At 43.3% G+C, this 24,998-nt stretch overlaps 1 protein-coding gene across 10 annotated transcripts in view; it reads left to right on the plus strand.

Moving 5' to 3' along the window:
• LOC130294253 (myosin-10-like) overlaps positions 1-24,998 on the plus strand; it is a 312,827-nt gene that overhangs the window by 136,396 nt on the left and 151,433 nt on the right. For 6 of the 10 annotated variants that reach the window (XM_056543843.1, XM_056543842.1, XM_056543841.1 and 3 more), the window contains exons 6-11: positions 1,798-1,830; positions 7,133-7,153; positions 8,889-8,981; positions 14,453-14,516; positions 15,896-15,994; positions 17,553-17,696. In XM_056543843.1, coding sequence (XP_056399818.1) covers positions 1,798-1,830; positions 7,133-7,153; positions 8,889-8,981; positions 14,453-14,516; positions 15,896-15,994; positions 17,553-17,696 — 454 coding nt within the window. The remainder of the gene's footprint in view (positions 1-1,797; positions 1,831-7,132; positions 7,154-8,888; positions 8,982-14,452; positions 14,517-15,895; positions 15,995-17,552; positions 17,697-24,998) is intronic. The other 4 variants (XM_056543846.1, XM_056543850.1, XM_056543844.1 and 1 more) reach the window with 3 other exon arrangements.

Genomic DNA, 24,998 nt, shown 5'->3' on the forward strand with positions numbered 1-24,998 from the left:
TATTGTCCTGGGGAAATGTTATAAACAAAGCTAAACTAGTAGAGTGCACGTAGTGCCCCATCCTCCTATTATTAACGGATGTCCGGAAATGGGGGTTGTTTACATATGTGTACTTCCCCATAGTCCGCATGATGTAAACTTAGATATTAATAGGTTTAATAGCTTTCCATATTAGACTTTAATGGCATGCCAGTCACTACAGCATTAAAGCCCCACTGTTGATAAAGTGAAGAAACAATATACAGTATGACTGAATTTTTATAAGAGAGGCTGTCACTCATAGGTCTTCTTTATTCCTATCGATTTTTTTAGTAGGTACTCAAATTTGCCAGTGATCTCTTCTGTTACAATTGGTGCTGTCATCTGATTCGGCTGGGAATTGCTGGTGCTCACATTTAATAATATGAAGTAGCACAGTTATTTTATGTGTCCAAAATATATAAAAGATGACAACTTCAAAATATACAGACTACTAAGGGGTATCAAAAAGCCCCAAGTGACAACATGCAAGCACAATAAATGTATGATCTTTATGTTGGTTCAGTAAAAGGTAAACGGGCCTGCATAGAATCCGGTTTCTTCTTGGACCAGTCCCCTACTGCAGACAGCAAACATGAAAACATCTAATATGTAAACAGTAATTCCTTCTTTATTTTATATGTGCGCACGTTTCAAAGTTAAATCACACATGCTGCATGAATTGTGTTTTGGAATATTTGAACATTACAGTGTATACATAAATATTAAACAGCCCAATTGCTGCCTAAAGATTACCGTATTTATCGGCGTATAACACGCATTTTTTATGCTAACATTTTTAGCCTCAAGTCTATCTGCGTGTTATACACCGATAGACTGTTTGTGACCACGCAAAAGCCGCTGCAGTTCAATTATTTAAAGCGGGCGCTTTAAATCATTGAACTGCAGCAGCTTCTGCCTGGCCAGAGTCCCACTGCCACTGCCCGATTCCCTCCCCGTCCCCGGTTTTATAGTTATGTCCCGCCGCCGCCACTGCCCGATTCCCTCCCCGTCCCCGGTTTTATAGTTATATGTCCCGCCGCCATTGCCCAATTCCCTCCCCGTCCCCGGGTTTTATAGTTAAATATTCAGTCGCCGCCACGGCACAATTCCCTCCCCGTCCCCGTTTTATAGTTAAATATCCCGCCGCTGCTCCGGCGGTCTCCTGATCTGTCACTGTGCGCTGCGTAATGACGAGTGACGTCCTCAACACGACGTCAGTCAGTGCGCGGCGCACAGTGACAGATCAGGAGACCGCTGGAGCATAAAGGACCTCAGTCCCCAGGGCACATGTAACTATAAAACCGGGGACGGGGAGGAAATTGGGCAATGGCGGTGGCGGGACATATAACTATAAAACCGGGGACGGGGAGGAATTGGGCAGTGGCGGCGGCGGGATATTTAACTATAAAACCGGGGATGGGGAGGGAATAGAGCAGCGGTACTCTGGCCCCACAGAAGCCACTGCACGTCAATGATTTAAAGCGCTTGCTTTAAATCATTGAACTGCAGAAGCCGCCAAAAACAGTTTATTGAGGTACACCTGCACACACATGCACCCTCATTTTTCCAAGGATATTTTGGTAGAAAAAACTTTTTTACCAAAATTTCCTTGGAAAAATGAGGGTGCGTGTTATAGGCTGGTGCGTGTTATACCCTGATAAATACGGTATGTTACTTTGTGTAGCAATGCTCTACAATCTTGTCAGTCAGCAGTGGGCTCTGCAGTTTTGGGTTACTAACAGTCTTTGTTGATTATCTTGTGCACTTTACTAATAGCAGATGGAATCTTTCAAATCTGTCAAACACAAGGCAAGTTGAAGTCATGTCCACCTTGCATGATTTGTGTAATGCATGCCACTAGCACAACGGTAGTCATGCTATTCCATGAATATCTTTTCAGTAGCTTAGCAGAGTCCTAGATATGAACCTAACCTAGGATATTTGGAGAGTGCCAACTATGGGTTAAGTCAAAAGTCAGGAATATGACCTGTTTAAAATTGGAACTTTTAGATTTTAAGATAACAAAGGATAGGGAAAAATATATGTATGCCAATTCTAATAATGCTTCTCTTCTTGGGCAATCGTTTATACAGCTAGCATCTTGTCTCCTGTTAGAATGAAGGAATCCAAAATGCCCAATACTTTCCTCCAAATATCTGCTATGGAGGAACAGTCAGGATTTGCTGACATTATTCTAGTGCAGAGCTTTTCAGTCTTTTTCTGCTGGGGCCATACCATCATGAGCATGGTTATTCTTAGGCCTCACCAGAGGACATAGTTTAAAGGGGTATTCCAGGGGAATTTTTTTTTTATATATATATATCAACCGGCTCCAGAAAGTTAAACAGATTTGTAAAAAACTTCTATTAAAAAATCTTAATCCTTCCAATAATTATCAGCTGCTGAAGTTGAGTTGTTCTTTTCTGTCTGAAAACTGTGCTCTCTGCTGACACCTCTGTCTGTCTCGGGAACTGCACAGATAGGTGTCATCAGAGAGCACTTAGACAGAAAAGAACAATGCAACTTCAGAAGCTCATAATTACTGAAAGGATTAAGATTTTTTAATAGAAGTAATTTACAAATCTTTTTATCTTTCTGGAACCAGTTGATAAATAAAAAAAAAAATTCTCCTGAATAACCCCTTTAAGCTAAAATGTAAGACGTTACCTAAATTTCTCATTGTTTGTTTGCTGAACCCAGAAAAACATTATATTATAGTGTGTATGGGCCTCTATAGTTTGGAAGATGCTTTGGGTGGCTCCTTACTTTTGACTTACCTGAAATGTTACTTTATTTTTTATTTGGTCAGGTAACTGACAGCTATTTCATCAGCACTAAACCCAATATATTGGGTTATAGTGCAGGTAAACAGCTCTGAAAAGGGTTGCTTACATATTTTGATGAAGTATTTCCTGGCTGTTTATATTTCCGTAGCTATATTGCTTTGAGCAATAGAGGCGGGAAGCCAGCTCGCTGAGCTCCCCTGTCTTCTCCATATTCACTGCCTGGCCAGCCCCTCTCATGAATATGCAAATTTACCCAGTAGCCTGCCAGTGGGAGTGAGCTTTCTTATCTCTGAGTAAAGCACAGGCACTGCTGCCTTCCGGGTGTAAGAGCAGAGTGTTCACCCCCACCGGTAGGCTCTCACATTCTAGTGACTTGAGAGGGAAGATATTAGCATATTCAGACAGTTACTCACATTTTTTGGGGAATTATTTCTTGAGTTCTGCCCATTTACATTTTGTAGCTATTGCCAGCTTTGAGCCGGCTCGCCTGCCTCGTCAATAATTACTGCCTGGCCTGCTCCCTTGCTGAATATGACTATATCTTCCCTCTCACATCACTAGAACCAGGAAAGGATGACCATAAATTCAGGAGTTAGTCCGGCGCAGAGAGGAACCGTAAGGAGACAGGATAGAATCAATGGTTTTATTGAATGCAACGCGTTTCGCTGCGCATGCGCAGCTTCATCAGGCCATGAGACAAGAGAGCCTACCGGTGGGGGTGAAAGCCCTGCTCCTACATCTGGAAGGCAGTGCCTGTGCTTTGCTCAAAGAACAGAGAGCTTACCCCCACCAGCAGGCTAGTGAAAACATTTGCATATTCATGAGAGGAGCAGGCAGGCAGGGAATATGGAGAAGGCAGGGAAGCTCAGTGAGCCAAATATAAAAGTATAAATAAATAAATAAATATAAATGGCCAGTAACCCTTCTTTTTAAAGCTGTTTACCCGCACTATAATCCAATGTATTGGGTTTAGTGCGGGTGAATAAGCTGTCAGTTTTTCTTCAATGGACATTAAAAGGTAACAGCTGTCTGTATTCAGCACAGTATTAAAGATACAGCGGTCCCTCAACATATGATGGTAATCCGTTCCAAATGGACCATCGTTTGTTGAAACCATCGCATGTTGAGGGATCCGTGCAATGTAAAGTATAGGACAGTGGTCTACAACCTGCGGGCCTCCAGATGTTGCAAAACTACAACACCCAGCATGCCCGGACAGCCGTTGGCTGTCCGGGCATGCTGGGTGTTGTAGTTTAGCAACATCTGGAGGTCCGCAGGTTGTAGACCACTGTTAGAGGAAGTTGTACTCACGTGTCCCCGCCGCTCCGGACCGTCACCGCTGCCCGGGATGTCGCCGTCCATCTCTGTCGCCGCGTCCCTGAGGTGTCCCCGAAGCTCCGGCAAAGCCTCTGCTTCCCCAACATCCGCGCTCTCACGTCGCCGCCATCACGTCACTACGCACGCCGCTCCTATTGGATGATGGGACGACGTGCGCAGCGACGTGATGACGTCGATGGAGAGCGCCGACGATGCAGGGGATCCCAAAGAGGACGTGCCGGAGCCCCGAGGACAGGTAAGTGATCGTCAGCGGACCACACGGGGCACCGTAAACGGCTATCCGGTGGCAGCTGAAGCAGTCATCGCTGCCGGATAGCCGTTTATGCGATGGCCGACATACAAAAGCATCGTATGTTGATGCTGCCTTCAACATGCGATGGCCTCTGAGAGGCCATCGCATGTTGAAATTATCGTATGTCCGGGCCATCGTAGGTCGAGGGGTCACTGTGTATTACAGTATATCCTTGTATAATAATTTGACAGCTAATATTTCCTTACAGTCAAGAAAAGATTGATCCCCTGCTGATGTCTGCCCACTGACAAAAAAATGATCAGTCAATAATTGTAATGGTAGGTTTATATGAACAGTGAGAGACCGAATAACAACAGAAAAATTCATTTTAAATAAGTTATGAAATGATTGGCATTGTACTCAGTGAAATACGTTTTTTATCCCCTATCATTCATAAAGATCTCTGGCTCCCAGGTGTTTTTTTAAAGAAACAAGATGAGATTAGGAGCACTCTCCAACCTCTCATGCACAGGTTCCCTCTGCTATCAGTAGCCAGGGACCCGCCGATAATGGCAGAAAGCAGCGATCGCACTGATGCCCGCCTTTAACCCCTCAGATGGGATTGATAGGAGCTAAAATACCACTTTTACTAAGTAAAATGCTAATTAATTTGTAATTTATGCGTTGTTCTGGATTTTTTTTGGTTATTCTGTCTCTCACTGTTCAAATAGACATACCATTAAAATTATAGACGGATCATTTCTTTGTCAGTGGACAAATCAGCAGGTTATTAAATGATGTTTTCAACTGAGTAGAGCCATGAATCTATCTGCTCCAGAAAACCTGCAACATAACACCTTGTTTGTACATCAGTGGATAAAGTGTTTGGTTGGAATTAAATATTCTTAGAATTCTTTCCTATTAAAAATCTTATAGGTATGTCTGGTAGGTATGAAACACATGCCTTTCATGTGTAGTTTTCCACATTAAAGTCAATAAAGGGAAAAAAACGTACAATCAATTATTGTGGATCACTAGAGATTCATACGGAATTTCAACTATAGGAATAGGGTCTCATGTAACGTATATGCTACATATTTTGCTGTGCATTTGCTGCTGCATATTTTCCTATCCATATGGTCAATGGGTAGCAAAATCGGCTGCAGAAAATAGCCATCAAAATACTCAGAGTACCGTATATACTCGAGTATAAGTCGACCCGAATATAAGCCGAGGCCCCTAACTTTACCTCAAAAACAGGTAAAAAAAAAAATATATAAAAAAAAAAAAAAAAAAAAAAAAAAAAAAAAAAAAAAAAAAAAAAAAGTTATTGACTCGACTATAAGCCTAGGGTGGGAAATACATCATCCCTCCATGTAATCATCCAGACCCCCGTCATCATCCCCCCCCCCTTCATCATCACCGCCTGTCAATCCCTTCATCAGTGGTCTTCAACCGGTAGACCTCTAGATGTTGCAAAACTACAACTCCCAGCATGCCTGGACAGCCATCGGCTGTCCGGGCATGCTGGGTGTTGTAGTTTTGAAACCTCTGAACCTTTGAAACCACTGCGGCCTTCATCATCCAGCCCCCCCCTTTTGTTTTGTACTGACCTCCCCTCGGCGGGAAGTTAGGGTGAGCTGGTCTGGGCCATCTATGCTGCAGGGACCGTCCGGTGGGGATGGTTAGTCATTCTGGGCTGTCCATTTTCACCGGGGGGGCCTCTTCTCCGTACTTCGGGCCCAGCCCCGGACTAATGACGTTGCCTTGACGACTACGCACAGGGCCGTTCATGTTCATCCAGCATGCTGGGAGTTGTAGTTCTGCAACATCTGGAGGTCCGCAGGTTGAAGACCACTTATGAAGGGATTGACAGGCGGAGAGTTCACTCGAGTATAAGCCGAGGGGGGTGTTTTCAGCATGAAAAATCGTGCTGAAAAACTCGGCTTATACTCGAGTATATATGGTATATGCTATTGCGTGACCCTACCCTAAGAATACATCCTCATTAAACAGAAAACCACTAGGTATGTAAACTGTAGCACAGAGGCACATTGTTTATAGAATAGTAAACCCATACAATCATAGGACAGCTAAGAAAAATGACTATGCCAGTATAGATAGAATATACAGTGCAGTGAAGAGAGGTCCATTTGAGTCCCATGCCCCTGTCTGCAGAAGAACGATTTCTTTGTACATAATTTTTTGCTGTTATTGGTGGAAGAGTGTTTGGTTTTAATGAGATATTCCTAGAATTCTTTCCTATTGAAAATCTCATGTCTGGAAGGTATGACACATATGGCTTTTGTAGATCGTTTTCCACATTGAAGTCAATTGGGGGAAAAAAGCCATAAAATCCCAGAGCTAGAGCTTGTTGTGGTCACAGGAAACTGTGGCAGGCCCTAAAAGCACGGATTTGTGTGTAAATTGTGGCTGGTGCAGCCCCGCTTCAGGTCATTATCTAAAGTAGTTTGGAGTTTGTACTTGAGACTGTATTATGTTATCCAATGAACCAGACTGTAAAACAGACTTTGGCCTCATTCTATTGATACGCAAGCACTTTTATTTGCCATCACATAGCATCAGTCGTGTCCATGTTCTTTTATCCCTGTCACAGCATCAGCATCAGTCATTAAAAGATTTATCTTTATCATTTGATTGGATATTTATGTTGTCTTTTTATTAACATTAACATTCATTAACATTTGTTTTGTGCTTGTTTTCCCATCACGGTTATGTGTGGTTTTCCCACCAGAACTCCAGTGCTATGTCATATGTGAGTAACACTTATATTGTTTCAGTTTATATTATGCAATTTCTCCTTATTTTTTCTTTTCTATGTTTTTATGTTTACATTCATTCTACAAGTTACATTACATACATTTTTCTCTATGACCTAAACATTTTGTTTGTAAATGTCTACAAACATTTACTACTATGTGTGTTTTGTACCCTAAGAGAACAAGATACAGGTTATTCCACATTTTGGAACTATGTGCTTTACCTGCAGGCTACAGTGAATTGGTTAAAAATACTAAATTATTATAATAGGGTAACAAATAGCAGATTTCTCCATGATATACAAGTAAATTATGGTTTACATACTAGAGCACCTCTGACTTTCTAACATGCTCTTTTGAAACTCAATCCACCTGGTGCTGCAGTGACCTGACAGGGACAGAGTTTATTTATACTCCAAGGATCCCACATATGTTGGGGAGCATATATGAATTTTAGGAAAATCATAATTACCTAGTGTTTTTTTTTTTCTTTAACATAACCTCAATCCTGGCCATATAATAGAAAGCATGTAATCATGAGCAATTTTTTATTTGGTAAAAAATGGCTACCGGACTGGATTTCAAGTTGTGTTGGGAGCAGACAGTCTCTGTGTATGTTTTGTACACAATTTAATATACTGCTGCAGGGTAAAACAAACAATGCGGAATAACCAGCATCATTAACAAGTGGACTCTCAGGTTCCAGGGATAGTTTTAGGTTTCTTGTCTGTTCTTAAGTTACAGTGAGGTCTAAAGAAAGCTCAGTGTAGTAGTTTGTATATCTTAGCAGCACTACCATAGGTTTCCACCCAGTGGTTATATGCTGTTCCATTTGTCCAGTGTGAGTTTTTGGAGGCATTTAGTTTATTTCCTCTAAGTCCATCTGTCATTAGACAGATACATTAGATATAGCCATAAAAAGTTAAATCACTGATCTCTATACAAAATATCTAAACATTAGTGCATACTTGGTGGAGAAAATAATGAGCGTGTGGGAAATCCAGATGTTGCTGAGCTTGTGAGCCTTGGAATAACGTATTCGCCTCACTCAACCAATTGACGAGTAGCTGATGCACAGGGATAACATTCTATGTTAGCCATGTGCATTCTCTAAACAGCAGTTTTTTTAGGGGGCTTAAAAAGTGGGACACCTGGTTTAACCTTTAAGGCTAGGATTCCACTTGATTTTTTCCCTGCGTTTTTTTCACAGAAAAAAACACCAGAAAGAACGCCAGAAAAAACCCAGTGCAATGTCCTGCGTCTGACGTTTTTTCTGGCGTTTGCATTTGAGTTGAAGTTGCATTTTTGGCCCCTTTGGCGTCTTACCAAAAAAAAAAAAAAGGATGCAGTAGGGACGGGAAATAATGTATTTAACGAAATGTTAATTTTTTATAAAGAAATTTTAATCATTTTTTTTAATAAAGTGTGTGTTTCACTTTTTTCGATGTTTTTTGGCCGAAAAAGGCCATGCGGCAGAATTGGCGTTTTTCTTGGCGTTTTTTCCCCCAAAAGAACAAGTGGAATTCCAGCCTAATAGAGGTCTTTTAGATGTCTATATTTAAATGTATCTGGCTTATATCTGTTGGACATATAATTGTGTTAATTAGCCATACACAACATTTTTAATTTAGGTTTACTCTTCAAAAAAATCACATTCTTCAGAAATGACCCCCTGAATACATTACATAAGTTGCTGTGTTTTGTTGCCATATTGTTTTTTATTTTTCTTAGGGAGAACTTGAGCACCAGCTTCTGCAAGCAAACCCCATATTAGAAGCTTTCGGCAATGCCAAGACTGTGAAAAACGATAACTCTTCACGATTTGTAAGTGGACAGTCTTTTCATCTGTCTGTTTTCATTTTTTTAGGGGTTATGGAACATAACTCCCACAGTGAATATTGAAGGAAGCCTGTTACTACATCAGGCCCTTTAAATGTTGGGAGCTTTTACAAGTGCATTTTATTGCACCCACTAAGTGTTAACCCCTAAATTTCTTAACAGAGGTCCAGTATGTATATTGACATATACAGAAAGGGGCAGAATTGTTGGTACCCTTCCATTAAAGACAGAAAAAAACACAATACTCTTGAACTTTATACTGACAAGGGTAATAATGAATACAATTTTACTGAACATTAACTGATGAAAATCAGGCTTTGCTTTTGAATTTTGATTCAACTAAATATTGAAACTGTTCTGGACAAAAAATGATGGTATCCATAGAAAATAAATGATTTGACAATAGTGACACAGGTGTCTCCAAACTTGTAATCAGTGTCTCTGAACTGGTATAAAAAAAAATATAGACAAGGATGTTAAAAGGGGTACTCTGGTGGGAAAAAAAAGTTTTTTAATCAACTGGTGACAGAAAGTTAAACAGATTTGTAAATTACTTCTATTAAAAAAATCTTTATCCTTTCAGTACTTATCAGCTGCTGTATATTACAGAGAAAGCTCCTTTCTTTTTTTATCTGTCCACAGTGCTCTCTGCTGACACCTCTGTCCGTATGAGGAACTGTCCAGCATAGGTTTGCTATGAAGACAGTTCCTGATATGGACAGAGGTGTCAGCAGAGAGCACCGTGGACAGAAAAAAAAAGAAATCTGAAAATAACTTTCTGTTGTATATAGCAGCTAATAAGTACTGGAAGGATAAAGATTTTTTAATATAATTAATTTACAAATCTGTTTAACTTTCTGGCACCAGTTGATTTAAAAATTTTTTTTTCCACTAGAGTACCCCTTTAAAGGTTAATGCTATAATCCCATCTCAAATCTGCTTGATGCATCTGTGACTACAGCTGCACATATTATTCAGAAGTTTAATGTCCACGGACATGGCCACAAGAGGAAAATTGATTACAAATGGTAACCACAGAGCCCAGACAACTTCCAAAGACATTAGACGAGGTCCAAGGTCAAGGTACATCAGTGTCAGATCGCACCAGCTGTCGCTGTTTGAGCCAAAGTGGACTTAATGGAAGATGACCGAGGAGGACACCACTGTTAAAAGTAATTTATAAAAAGAGACTGTCATTTTCCGGTTGCATATTGAAAAAACCACACAACTTCTGGGAGAATCGCCTTTGGACAGATGAACACAATTGGAGCTTTTTGGCAAGTCACATCAGCTTTATGTTCGCAGATGTAAAAATTAAACTTACAAAGAAAACAACACTGCACATACTGTGAGGCATGGAAGAGGCTTAGTAATGTTTTCGGACGGCTTTTCTGGATCTGGCACAGGGTGTCTTGCATCTGTACAGGGTGCAATGAAATCTCAAGACTATCGACATTCTGGAGTGAAATGTGCTGCCCAGTGTTAGGAAGCTTGGTCTCAGTCATAGGTCATGCGTCTGCCAAATGACCCAAAAACACAAAGCTAAAAACACCCAAGAATGGATAAGAGAAAAATATTGGACTATTCTGAAGTGGCCTTCTATGAGCCCTTATCTGAATCCTACTGAACATCTGTCCAAGTAGCTGAAACCTGCAGTCTGGGGAAGGAACTCTTCACACCTGAGACAGCTGGAGCAGGATCTTATGAGGAGTGGCCAAGATACCTGCAGTCTGGGGAAGGAACTCTTCACCCCTGAGACAGCTGGAGCAGGATCTTATGAGGAGTGGCCAAGATACCTGCAGTCTGGGGAAGGAACTCTTCACACCTGAGACAGCTGGAGCAGTATCTTATGAGGAGTGGCCAAGATACCTGCAGTCTGGGGAAGGAACTCTTCACACCTGAGACAGCTGGAGCAGGATCTTATGTGGAGTGGCCAAGATACCTGCAGTCTGGAGAAGGAACTCTTCACCCCTGAGATAGCTGGAGCAGGATCTTATGAGGAGTGGCCAAGATACCTGCAGTCTGGGGAAGGAACTCTTCACACCTGAGACAGCTGGAGCAGGATCTTATGAGGAGTGGCCAAGATACCTGCAGTCTGGTGAAGGAACTCTTCACCCATGAGATAGCTGGAGCAGGATCTTATGAGGAGTGGCCAAGATACCTGCAGTCTGGGGAAGGAACTCTTCACACCTGAGACAGCTGGAGCAGGATCTTATGAGGAGTGGGCCAAGATACCTGCAGTCTGGAGAAGGAACTCTTCACCCCTGAGACAGCTGGAGCAGGATCTTATGAGGAGTGGGCCAAGATACCTGCAGTCTAGGGAAGGAACTCTTCACACCTGAGACAGCTGGAGCAGGATCTTATGTGGAGTGGCCAAGATACCTGCAGTCTGGGGAAGGAACTCTTCACACCTGAGACAGCTGGAGCAGGATCTTATGAGGAGTGGCCAAGATACCTGCAGTCTGGGGAAGGAACTCTTCACCCCTGAGACAGCTGGAGCAGGATCTTATGAGGAGTGGCCAAGATACCTGCAGTCTGGGGAAGGAACTCTTCACACCTGAGACAGCTGGAGCAGTATCTTATGAGGAGTGGCCAAGATACCTGCAGTCTGGGGAAGGAACTCTTCACACCTGAGACAGCTGGAGCAGGATCTTATGAGGAGTGGCCAAGATACCTGCAGTCTGGAGAAGGAACTCTTCACCCCTGAGATAGCTGGAGCAGGATCTTATGAGGAGTGGCCAAGATACCTGCAGTCTGGAGAAGGAACTCTTCACACCTGAGACAGCTGGAGCAGGATCTTATGAGGAGTGGGCCAAGATACCTGCAGTCTGGAGAAGGAACTCTTCACCCCTGAGACAGCTGGAGCAGGATCTTATGAGGAGTGGGCCAAGATACCTGCAGTCTAGGGAAGGAACTCTTCACACCTGAGACAGCTGGAGCAGGATCTTATGTGGAGTGGCCAAGATACCTGCAGTCTGGGGAAGGAACTCTTCACACCTGAGACAGCTGGAGCAGGATCTTATGAGGAGTGGCCAAGATACCTGCAGTCTGGGGAAGGAACTCTTCACACCTGAGACAGCTGGAGCAGGATCTTATGTGGAGTGGCCAAGATACCTGCAGTCTAGGGAAGGAACTCTTCACACCTGAGACAGCTGGAGCAGGATCTTATGTGGAGTGGCCAAGATACCTGCAGTCTGGGGAAGGAACTCTTCACACCTGAGACAGCTGGAGCAGGATCTTATGAGGAGTGGCCAAGATACCTGCAGTCTGGGGAAGGAACTCTTCACACCTGAGACAGCTGGAGCAAGATCTTATGTGGAGTGGGCCAAGATGCCTGGAGACAAGTGCAGAAGTCTCATTGAGAGTTACAGAAATCGCTGGATTGCAGGGACTGCCTCAAATGGTTGTGCAACAAAATATTAACAGTTCATAGAAGAGAAGAAAATGCCCAGAGGGGCGTGAAACAATTGTCACGGTCCGCACTCCATCGCTCTGGCGTCCCACGATTGCTGTATTATGGTGCACCGAGAATAAAGAATACCGATCCCCACGAATCTGTACTTGAGTGCCTCCTCATTTTCTTCTCTTCTATGAACTGTTATTGTGCAATACTGGGAGGATTGAGCACCGCATTAGGAAGTGGATGGTTCGGGTGTCTGAACGCCGCACAGCCCCTTAACAGAGGTGCACGCCAGACTTGCCTGTACAAGCTATACATTTAACAGCAGTGCCGGTACTATTTCTACCTTCCGGATTGTGCAACAAAATACTAAGTTCATATTTATTTATTTATGTTAAATGATTTTGTTGAACCACAGTATAAAAGCAAAGTCTAATTTTCATCAGTTCATTTTAATTTTCATTATATGTTTATTTATTATTACTTTTGAAAATTTCAAGTTTTTTCAAGGGGTTTCTCTATTTAAAGAAACGGTACCAACAATTTTGTCCATGTTTGCATATTGATTGAGAAGTGTGACTGTCCATGGCGATCCCTCTTTGCTAAATCCCAAAGTGTGTCACGTGTTGTTGCTGATTTAGCTTGCTTTATGCAATCACAAGCATAGATAAAGCCCTTTATTCTTGTTTAATGGTTTTAAAGGGGTACTTCGGTGGAAAACTATTTTTTTTTTTTTTTTAAATCAACTGGTGCCAGAATGTTAAACAATAACATTTGTAAATTACTTTTATTAAACACTCTTAATCCTTCCAGTACTTATTAAAGGGGTACTACTGTGCTGAAAACTTATACCCTATCTAAAGGATAGGGGATAAGTTGCCTGATCGCGCTGGGTCCCGCCGCTGGAGACCCCCCTATCTCGCACTCAGCACCCCATTCTCATCAGGCCCCGGAGCGAACATCACTCCGGGTCTGATGACTGCCGATCACGGGGCTGGAGTATCATGAAGTCATGGCTCCGCCCTCATGTGACTGTCCGGGCATGCTGGGTGTTGTAGTTTTGAAACCTCTGGAGGTCCGCAGGTTGAAGACCACTGCGGCCTTCGTCATCATCCATCCCCGCCCCCCTTTTTTTTTGTACTCTCCTCCCCTCGGCGGGAAGTTAGGGTGAGCTGGTCCAGGCCATCTATGCTGCAGGGACTATCCGGTGGGGAGGGTTAGTCGTTGCGGGCTGTCCATTTTCACCGGGGGGGCCTCTGCTCCGCGCTTCGGGCCCGGACTAGTGACGTTGCCTTGATGACGACGCACAGGGACGTTGCACATGAACGTCCCTGTGCATTGTCGTCAAGGCAAGGTGACTGCTCCGGGGCCGGGCCCAAAGCGCAGAGAAGAGGCCCCCCTGGTGAAAATGGACAACCCGCAACGACTAACCATCCCCACCGGACGGTCCCTGCAGCATAGATGGCCCGGACCAGCTCACCCTAACTTCCCGATGAGGGGAGGTGACTACAAAACAAAAGGGGGGGGGGCTGGATGATGACTAAGGCCACAGTGGTCTTCAACCTGCGGACCTCCAGAGGTTTCAAAACTACAACACCCAGCATGCCCGGACAGCCGATTGCTGTCCGGGCTTGCTGGCAGTTGTAGTTTTGCAACATCTGGAGGTCCGCAGGTTGAAGACCACTGATGAAGGGATTGACAGGCGGAGAGTTCACTCGAGTATAAGCCGAGGGGGGCGTATTCAGCACGAAAAATCATGCTGAAAAACTCGGCTTATACTCAAGTATATACGATAATTACTTTCCTCATTTACACATCTTCATTAATAAAACACATTAATGTTGAAATATTGAGTGAAATTGGCAAAGCAGCTCTACTGTGTTTTGAGGGTTTTGCTCCACCTACTGGATAAGACTGCTAACTCTGAGCTGAACCACACTTGTTCATGGTAATCTAGCTTCATGATCATGTTCCTTATTTTTTTATTATTTTTAAATGTTTTATTATTTTTCTGTATAACTTCTTATGTTTTATTAAACTGTTATACCTTATACAGGGAAAATTTATCAGAATTAATTTTGATGTAGCTGGATACATCGTTGGAGCCAACATCGAAACCTGTATCCTTACAGCATGCTGTTATAATGTCATGTAAAGAATGGTTTGTACTTGCTAGCATTTATTGTTGAAGAACGACCTTAGAGATTGTGGAGACTTTTTTTAAATAAATTGTAGCTGTTTACTTCCATAAATTTTTTGCAGCATATCCCCTATTAGTTTTGTCAAAAGCATGTGTGTTTGTTGGTTGATCACAGGGCCTTTGGCTGGTAATCAGCTCATGTAAAAGCCCCTAATTGTAACTTGCAGTGACTGGATCAGCCTGGCATACACAAAAATTTGCATAGATTTGGTATAATTGTAGCAAATCTGTGAGTGTGACTTCTGCTGGACAAGTTTTCATGCTTTTAGTCAACAGTTATTTTTATTCACTTACCATATTTTTCGCCGTTTAAGACGCACTTTTTCTTCCCCAAAATTGGGGGGGAAAAGTTGGTGCTTCTTATGCGGCGAATACACACAACTATCGCGGCAGTCCCTGCGGCCATCAACGGCCGGGACCCGTGGCTAATACAGGACATCACCAATCGCGGTGATGCCCTGTATTAACCCTTCAGACACGGCGATCAAAGCTGACCGCCGTGTCTGAAGGGAAAGTGACACTAACCTGGCTGCTCAGTTGGGCTGTTCGGGACCGCCGCGGTGAAGTCGCGGCGTCCCGAACAGCTTACAGGACACCGGGAGGGACCTTACCTGCCTCCTCGGTGTCTGTTCCATGCTGGCATCCCCTTCATGGCCGGCGCTCTCCTTCGACGTCATCACGTCGTCGCGCATGCCGTCCTGTCATCCAATAGGAGCGGCGTGCGTAGCGACGTGATGGCGGCGATGTGATGACGGCGACGGAGAGCGTGGATCCCGGGGAAGAAGACGTCCGGAGCGTCGGGGACTCCCTGGGGACGCGGCGACAGCGATGGAGCGACATCCAGGGCAGCGGTGACGGGTCAGGAGCGGAGGAGACACGTGAGTATTACCTCCTATCCAGTGGTCTTCAACCTGCGGAGCTCCAGTTTTTGCAAAACTACAACTCTTAGCATGCCCGGACAGCCAACGGCTGTCCAGGAATGCTTGTAGTTGTAGATTTGCAACATCTGGAGGTCCGCAGGTTGAAGATCACTGTTGGGTTCAGAATCTTTTTTTTCTAGATTTTGCACCTTTAAAATTGGGTGCATCTTATATGCGGGTGCGTCCTATAGGGCGAAAAATACGGTACAGCAAAATAAGTACAGTAACGAATTGAAGCACAAACAATATAAACTTCTGAACTTCATATTGTTCATTGTATGATAAAGCTTTATTTACAGGAAAATGGAAAGCAAAACACATTTTCGCATGAAATCTAGTTTACACATTCTATTTGTATTAAACCTTAACTGCTCTTAAGATTTACTGGAAAAGTCTCGAGCTATCCGTCAAGCTAAGGATGAAAGAGCATTTCATGTTTTTTATCAACTTCTAGCAGGAGCAGGAGAGCATGTGAAAAGTAAGCCTTTTTTGTATAATGGAGGACGCTTTCCTTAAACTTCTCTACCTGTACCCAAATGATTATGATGCTGGACGCACTGGGAAAGTATGAAAAATAACACAAATAACAGGGCCACTGTACACACCACTGACTGTAAGGAAACAATAGAATCATTTGTTTTAATAGGAGGATTACTATATGTTCCTGAAAAAAACTTTATACAGATTTCCCAGATTCAGTTTCGAAATTCCGCAATGCTGGCAATGGGATTCCGTTGCACACTGCCTTCTTTGGATACAGCAATGTCTGAGTGGTTCTAGCGCTGACTAATTCACTGAAAAAATTTTTTGTACGGCTGGACCCTGGCCTTTGGGTATGTTCACACGCACATCTGCAACCAATTTTAAGTACATTGATTTGTTTTGGTGCAGAAACACGGCACATTTTCTGCAACAGATCTAGAGGAAATCCACAGCATGTAAACATCCCCTTAGAGGCTTCCATGCTGTGGATTTCACACTAAATATTTAATTATTATGAATGAATTGGTGAAATCTGCAGAGGATTAAATATGCAGGAACCTACCCTTACTGCATAAATTGGTCTAGGCACACTTGAACCCGGTTTTTGAAGTAACTTGGAAGGTTGTTCTAAACATCTAACAACATGTCTTCTATGGCGGTAGGCTTACTCAAATACTTCTGTCTTTTCATGTAATCCCAGGCTTGATAATGTTAAGATCATCACTCTATGGGGGCCATATCATTACCAGGACTCCTTGTTCCTCTTTATACTGAAGATAGTTCTTAAAAGTGTTTTCCAGGACTTATGATTGATGGCCATCAGTTGCTGATCACTGGGGTGGGGACCCCTGGCACCCCCACCGATCAGCTGTTGGCACCCTACAGGGCTGTAAGCCTTGTGTCATTCATTGTATAGTGATGGCACTGGGTAACTGCAGTATAAATACCTCGATAGACTTTCTTAAAGGGGTTATCGAGGAAAAAACTTTTTTTTATATATCAACTGGCTCCTGAAAGTTAAAAAGATTTGTAAATTACTTCTAGTAAAAAATCTTAATCCTTTCAGTACTTATGAGCTAATGAAGTTGAGTTGTTCTTTCCTGTCTAAGTGCTCTCTGATGACACGTGTCTCGGGAACCGCCCAGTTTAGAAGCAAATCCCCATAGCCAACCTCTTCTACTCTGTGCAGTTCCCGAGACAAGCAGAGATGTCAGCAGAGAGCACTGTTGCCAGACAGAAAACAACAACTCAGCTTCAGCAGCTGATAATTATTGAAAGGATTAAGATTTTTTAATAGAAGTAATTTACAAATCTGTTAAACTTTCTGGATCCAGTTGATATAAACAAAAAAGTATTTTCCTGGAATACCCCTTTAAATATAGACATGGGGCAAATGCACAAAAAGTGTTTTTGTGATAAGTGTTTGTTATTAAAAATATCACAAAAATTACTGTACCAGATTTACCATATGTGCTTAATACATTTTAATATTTTTTTTAAATAAAATGAGAATCACAGTTGCAGTGATTATATTCTCTTGTATTCATCCCTAGCTGACTTGTTACTGGAAGGCTTCAATCAGTATCGCTTTTTGTCCAATGGAAACATCACTATTCCTGGACAGCAAGATAAAGAGATCTTCCAGGAGACAATGGAGTCCATGAAAATCATGGGAATTAACCATGAAGAAATCATGTGTAAGTAACAAGCTGTCCCCAATCTAATGGGCATGGAATGTTTATCAGCATTACTTACTGAAAGAATGCCATTGTTGAATGGCATTGAGGAATAGTCTGCAGTGAGAGTGCCCAGCTGATTTAAAGGGCTAGCAAGTAAAGTATAGTTGGTCTGTTGGGATAAGAATCACAGTAATTGGATTGTGCATAAAAAAAAAATATGAATGAGTTATAAAACCACCTGTGTCTGAACATTTTTTGGATCTTACTTATATGCTAAATTACAAAACAAAGAAAGGAATCCTGATTAAGGATAATAGATGAAGCCTGGGAAATAATTACTTTTTGCTTTGTGGCTGGTAATGTATCTGAAATCACAATTTTGTTTTGTTTTTATATAATAGATGCGTAGGCTGGGTTCACACTGTATTTGTGTTAAATAAATAAGTTGAGGGCTTGAGCTAGATAAGGCAAAAACCCTTAGGCTAGGATTCCACTTGTTTTTTTTTCCAGCGTCCTTTTTCACTGAAAAAAACGCCAGTGCAATTTCCTGCGTCTGACGTTTTTTCTGGCATTTTTGCATGTGAGTTGAAATTACATTTTTGGCCCCTTTGGCATTTTTTTCTAAATGTGTTGGGTACCAAAAAAAAAAAAAGGATGCAATAGGGATGGGAAAAAAATTATTTAAGGAAATTTTTTTTTATAATGAACTTTTAATGAATTTTTAATATGTGTGTTTCACTTATTTTGCTCAAATTTTTTTTAATACATTTTTAGGTAGTACTACTACTCACAGCATGGAACAGATTGTTCCATGATGGGAGTAGTAGTACCTGTACTAATAGACATATCGCCCAGGATGTCAGTCCTGACACCCGACGCGATCGTCCATAATATAGCAGAGATGGGGAGCGGCTCTATACAGCGCTCGTATCTCTTCTCTGTACTCCAGCCAGTAATGTGAATAGAACATCACTCATTCATATTTTCCGCCCAGAGTGGGGATTGGCCGGATGGTGGCAGCAAATCGAGTGATGTTCAATTGATATAACTGGCCGGCCGGAGAACAGAGCAGAGATGCGATCGCTGCACAGAGCCGCTCCTCATCTCTGCAATAGATAGGACGATTGCAGCAGGTGTCAGGAGTGATACCCGCTGTGATCTGACCTTAACTGCAGGTACTACTACTCCCATCATGATTCACGCTCTGCTGCATGTTGGGAGCTGTAGTACCTGCATTAATAGATTGCAGTGAGTGTAACTTCTGACACCTGTTGCGATCTGTCTATTAATACATGTCCTACAGCTCCCATCATTGAGCAGAGTGCGCTCCATGTTGGGAGTAGTAGTACCTGCAGTTAAGGAAAGATCACTGCAGATGTCACTCCTGACACCCGCTATGATCCTCTTGTATAATGTATAGACACGGCCAGCCGCTCTTCTATGGTCCCCTGCACTGACGTATATATATACACACCTATTCATATTTTCCACAGAGAGTTGTAATTGGCTGGAACCATCTGGCCAATCACAGCTCTCTGTGGGAAATATGAATAGGTGTGTGTATATACGGCAGTGCAGGGGACCATAGAAGAGCTGCCGGCTGCATCTATAAATTATACACAAGGATCGCAAAGGAACCCGGGGTGATCTATCAATTAGTACAGGTATTACTACTCCCATCATGGACCAGTGTGTTCCATGCTGGGAGTAGTAGTACCACCTAAAAAAATAATTAAAAAAAATGAAAAACACACATACTACATTTTTATTGTCGGCTATATTTTTAGTGCCCTGTCCGCCCACATCCTTGTTTAAAAATTAATAAAAATTTTGTTATAAAAAAGAAAATTTTTGTTAAATACAATTTTCTCCATCACTACTGTATCTTTTTTATATATTGTTTTTATGGTACCCTAAAAAAAGAATAAATACTGCCTGTAAAAATGCCAAAGTTGAAACCCACATAGCGTTTTTCATGGTGTTTTTTCACTCCCATAGACTACTATGGGAGAAAAACGCCACGATTTTAGGGAAAAAAACGCCACAGGCTCAACATGCTGCGACTTTGCAAAATCGCCAAAATCGCTAAATGACAAAAGAGTGGGAAAAAATGCCAAAAGGATTCAAAAAAATGCCAAACTGAAAACACCAAGTGGAAAAAAGATTTTGCGAATTCCCATTGATTTACAGCTAACATCTGGTCGAAAAAACTCCATGCGGCAGAATTGGTGTTTTTCTTGGTGTTTTTCCTCAAACAAGTGGAATTCCAGTCTCATGAGACTGATAATAATTGCCTCATACCAGCGGGAATAATTTCTTCCCAACTCAAAATAAATCCCTGAATCAACATTCTGTCCCTATAAGGCTAAGTTAATACTACAATTTTTTTTCAGCATTTTTCCCAAACAGCATACAGTGTTTTTCCGCAGTAAGATATCAGGGAGTCAACAAGCAAATGCAAAATGCCAAACTAACTTTGTGTTTTTTGGTTTGGTGTTTTTTCCCTGACCCTGACATTTTGCTGTGATTTGCCAAATCGCAGCATGCTGAGACTATGGCATTTTTAGTTTTTAGCAAAAACACCATAGTTCTAGAATTGGAGGGAAGAACATCCTTACTTCCCTCTGCCACCATACAGTATCCAGCATAATGCTGCACTAGATATTGTCCCCGACGGCATCGGAACTCAGCTGTGCCCACAGCTATACATCTCTGAAGGCACTGCCAGAAGGGTCTATTCACACTATACAAAACTTACAATGTGAACAGAGCCTTACCACGTTCCAACCGCTGACTCCCGGGCTGTAGCTCCACCTCTAATGACGTCATCACTTCAGAGGGGCTACACTAGAGCAGGAGCCAGTACTTGGTAAGTGGACACCAGCTTCTGTATACACATCACTGATTCACTATAAATTCTTGCTGGGCAGGAGATATACCATGTATATCTCCTGCCCAGCATCAGCTGTGCTCAGGGCTCTATAGCCAAGGGCACAGCTTATCCTCCCTGACAGCAGAGAGGGCCAGCAGAGGTAAGTAGTGATGCTGTGCATTACTCCTTACACTTTATGGCTTAGCGCTCTGCAATGAAAAACTGAGGGCAATGAAAAACTGCCACAGGGTACAAAATTGGCTGTTTCCACACATCAGCAAAAAGGCCAGAATGTTTTTTCTGGCATTTTTGCTGGTGAGAAAAAAACAAGTGAAAACTTAGCCATGTCCTGTAATGTTATCACTTCACCCAGGTACCGAAGTCCGACTCGGCCGGCGATAGGCTGAGCGGCAGTGTGAGAACGCTTCAGGACACAAAATTCTTCACTACACCGGCACCTGCTGCCGGGGCCGAAAACATCACTTCCGCTCAGCCTATGGCCGGCCGAGTCGGGACTTCACTGCGACTGGTGATTGGCTGAGCGCAGTAAGACTCTCCGACCACCGGAAACCAGGAAGAGGATCGTGGCGGAGACCGGAGCCGGTTACCAGAAGCCCCGGTGGAGTGGAGGAAGGTATGTACATCTTTATTTTTTTTTACTTCCGGCAGTATGGGGGACAATTTTAATATTCCGGAGTTCTCCTTTAAGCACGCTCAGGAGCTGAGCTTCATACAACGGGAGAGGACTTATGACATACACGTACGTGCTCTGTCCACTAGGAGTTAAATGGATCATAAAAATGATTGCTGATATGTGCCATGCAGCAGAATCTTGTTTCCTACTGATTATTGAAAAAAATTCCTACACTTTTGTATGCAGCAAAATTAACTAGTTAAGGACAGGTACGCCCCTGTTCCCGAGTCCTTAAGGACTCGGGGCATACCTGTGTACGCTTCAAACCCCGTGGGTCCCGACTGCTATCAGCAGCCAGGACCCAGGGTTAATGCCAGGCACGGGCCGATGCCTGGCATTAACCCTTGATCGCTGCATCTAACCTCAAAGTAAACCTATCCCGGCAGCTCAGTGGAGCTGATAGGGACTATTGCGAAAGAATTGCGATGTCCTGATCAGCTTACTGGACGACAGGAGGGTCCTCACCTGCCTCCTGGTCCTCTGATCGGCGATCTACTGCTCCAAGCCTGCTCAGCAGGTTGGAGCAGCAGAGCACTGATAACACTGATCAATGCTATGCTATGGCATAGCATTGATCAGTGTATGCAATCAAAAGATTGCATAATATACAATTGGTGACACAAAGTACAATTGGTAACACAAAAACAAGCCCTTTGTAGGTTTGTAGGTGCAAAATTTTACGCGTAATGATTTTTTAAAGATGAGGAGGAAAAAACGAAAGTGATAAAACAAAAATGGGTGAAAATGGGCTTAAGGGTCCTTAAGGGTCCTTAAATGTAATGAAGATTGTGAAACATAAACACAAAACAGAGTGGACCAAGCCTTACCGAATACATAGAGCCATTTATCCATACTTCTATACAGCTGTTTCTTGCTTGTTTGTGCTCATTGGTGCATTATATGGAAACAATGGGGGAGATTTATCAAAACCTGTGTAGAGGAAGAGTGGTGCAGTCGCCCATAACAACCAATCAGATTGCTGCTTTCATTTTTCACAGGCCTCTTTAACCCCTTAAGGACCAAGCCCATTTTTACCTTAAGAACCAGAGCATTTTTTGCACATCCGACCACTGTCACTTTAAGCACTCTGGGATGCTTTTACTTATGAATTTGATTCTGAGAGAGTTTTTTTTGTGACATATTCTACTTTAAGGCTGGGTTCACACCACGTTTTGTTAAATACGGTTCCCGTATACGGCTGGGAGGAGGGGGACGGGGCTTAATCGCAGCGCCCGCACTCAGCCGTATTCGGAACCGTATTTAATGTATGTCTATGAGCCGACCGGAGGCTGTGGTTCACTCCGGTCGGCTCATAGACATACATTAAATACGGTTCCGAATACGGCTGAGTGCGTAGGCAAAAATACGGCTGAGTGCGCAGGCAAAAACGTGCCCCCGCCATCGCCGCTGCTGGACCTCCGCCCACGTGTGGACCTCCGGGGAGAACGGGGTGAGAGGGAAGGGGAAGTCGTTGCTTACCCGGTGGCGGCTCCGGATGAGTGGGGATCTGGCAGGCCGGTGAGTGGTCGACTGTGGCCCTCAAGACCATGCAAAACTACAACTTTCAGCATGTCCAGACAGTCTGGGCATGCTGGGAGTTGTAGTTTTGCAACATCTGGAGGACCACTGTGTAGTGGTCGCCAAACTGTGATCCTCCAGATGTTGCAAAACTACAACTCCCAATGCCTGTCTGAGAATGCCGGGAGTTGTAGTTTTGCAACATCTGGAGGATCACAGTTTGGAGACCACTACGCAGTGGTCTCTAAACTGTAGTTCTCCAGATGTTGCAAAACTACAACTCCCAGCTTGCCCGGCTGCAAACGGCTGCCTGGACATGCTGGGAGTTGTATTTGTGTGCCTCCAGCTGTTGCAAAACTACAACTCCCAGCATGCCCAGACAGCCAATTGCTGTCTGGGCATGCTGGGATTTGTAGTTTTGCAACATCTGGAGGACCACAATGCAGTGGTCTCTAAACTGCAGCCCTCCAGATGTTGCAAATCCGAGCATGCCCAAACAGCTGTCTCGGCATGCTGGCAGTTGTAGTTGCGTACCTCCAGATGTTGCATAACTACATCTCCCAGCATGCCCTTCGGCGATCAGTACATGCTGGGAGTTGTAGTTTTGCAACAGCTGGAGGCACCCTGGTTGGAAAATGCTGAATTAGGTAACAGAACCTACCTGAAGCTTTTCCAACCAGTGTGCCTCCAGCTGTTGCAAAAGTACAACTCCCAGCATGCACGATCTGTCAGTACATGCTGGGAGTTGTAGTTTTGCAACAACTGGAGGCTTGCCCCCCATGTGAATGTACAGGGTACATTCACACGGGCAGGTTTACAGTAAGTTTCCTGCTTCAAGTTTGAGCTGCGGCAAATTTTCTCCTAGCGGGAAACTCACTGTAAACCCGTCATTGCGAATGTATCCTAAAAACACTACACCACACTAACACAAAATAAAGGGTAAAACACTACATATACACCCCCTTACACTGTTCCCCCCCCCCCCAATAAAAATAAAAAACGTATCGTATGGCAGTGTTTCCAAAACAGAGCCTCCAGCTGTTGCAAAACAACAACTCCCAGCATTTCTGGACAGCCACTGACTGTCAAGGAAAGCTGGGAGTTAATCAACAGCTGGAGGCACCCTGTTTGGGAATCACTGGCGTAGAATACCCCTATACAATCCCTATTTTAATCCTCAAATGCACATGGTGCTCTCTCACTTCGGAGCCCTGTTGTATTTCAAGGAAACAGTTTAGGACCACATATGGGGTATTTCCGTACTCAGGAGAAATTGCGTTACAAATTTTGGGGGGCTTTTTCTCCTTTTACCCCTTATGAAAAGGAAAAGTTGGGGTCTACATCAGCCGGTTAGTGTAAAAAAAAAAAAAAATTTTACGCTAACATGCCTTTTGTTGCCCCATACTTTTTATTTTCACAAGAGGTAAAAGGAGAAAAAGCCCCCCAAAATTCGTGACCCCATTTTTTCTGAGTATGTCCATGTGTGGACATAAAGTGCTCTGCGGATGGGCTACAATGCTCAGAAGAGAAGGAGTCACATTTGGCTTTTGGAAAGCAAATTTTGCTGAAATGGTTTTTGGGGGGCATGTCGCATTTAGGAAGCCCCTATGGTGCCAGAACAGCAAAATAAAAAATAAAAATTAAAAAGCCCCACATGGCATACTATTTGGGAACAACACCCCTCAAGGCACATAACAAGGGGTACAGTGAGCTCTTACACCCCACAGGTGTTTGACAAATTTCTGCCAATGTTAGACGTGAAAATGAAAAATTAGATTTTTTTTCACTAAAGTGCTGCTGTTACCACAAATTTTTCATTTTCACAAGTGGTAATAGGAGAAAAGGCCTGCAAAATTTTTAACCCTGTCTCTTCTGAGTATAGAAATACCCCATATGTGGATGTAAAATGCTCTGCGGGCGAACTACAATGCTCAGAAGAGGAGGAGTGCCATTGGGCTTTTGGAGAGAGAATTTGTTTGGAATGGAAGTCGGGGGCCATGTGCGTTTACAAAGCCCCCATGGTGCCAGAACAGTGGAACCCCCCACCCGCCGCCATCTCCCCCAATCCCCCCCCCCCCGCTCTGCCTGGACATTCAGCTGCAGGCAGTGCGGGGATTTCAACTTTAACTCCCCCGCCCCCAACTGCCAATGGTCCGTCAGTCCCAGTCCTTCACTCCTATACTTCAGAATGGTCGTCCCTATTTTCTGGCGATCAAGTCACCACAGATCCGATCAG

The sequence above is a fragment of the Hyla sarda genome, chromosome 10, assembly GCF_029499605.1.
Source record: "Hyla sarda isolate aHylSar1 chromosome 10, aHylSar1.hap1, whole genome shotgun sequence".
Lineage (NCBI taxonomy): Eukaryota > Metazoa > Chordata > Amphibia > Anura > Hylidae > Hyla > Hyla sarda.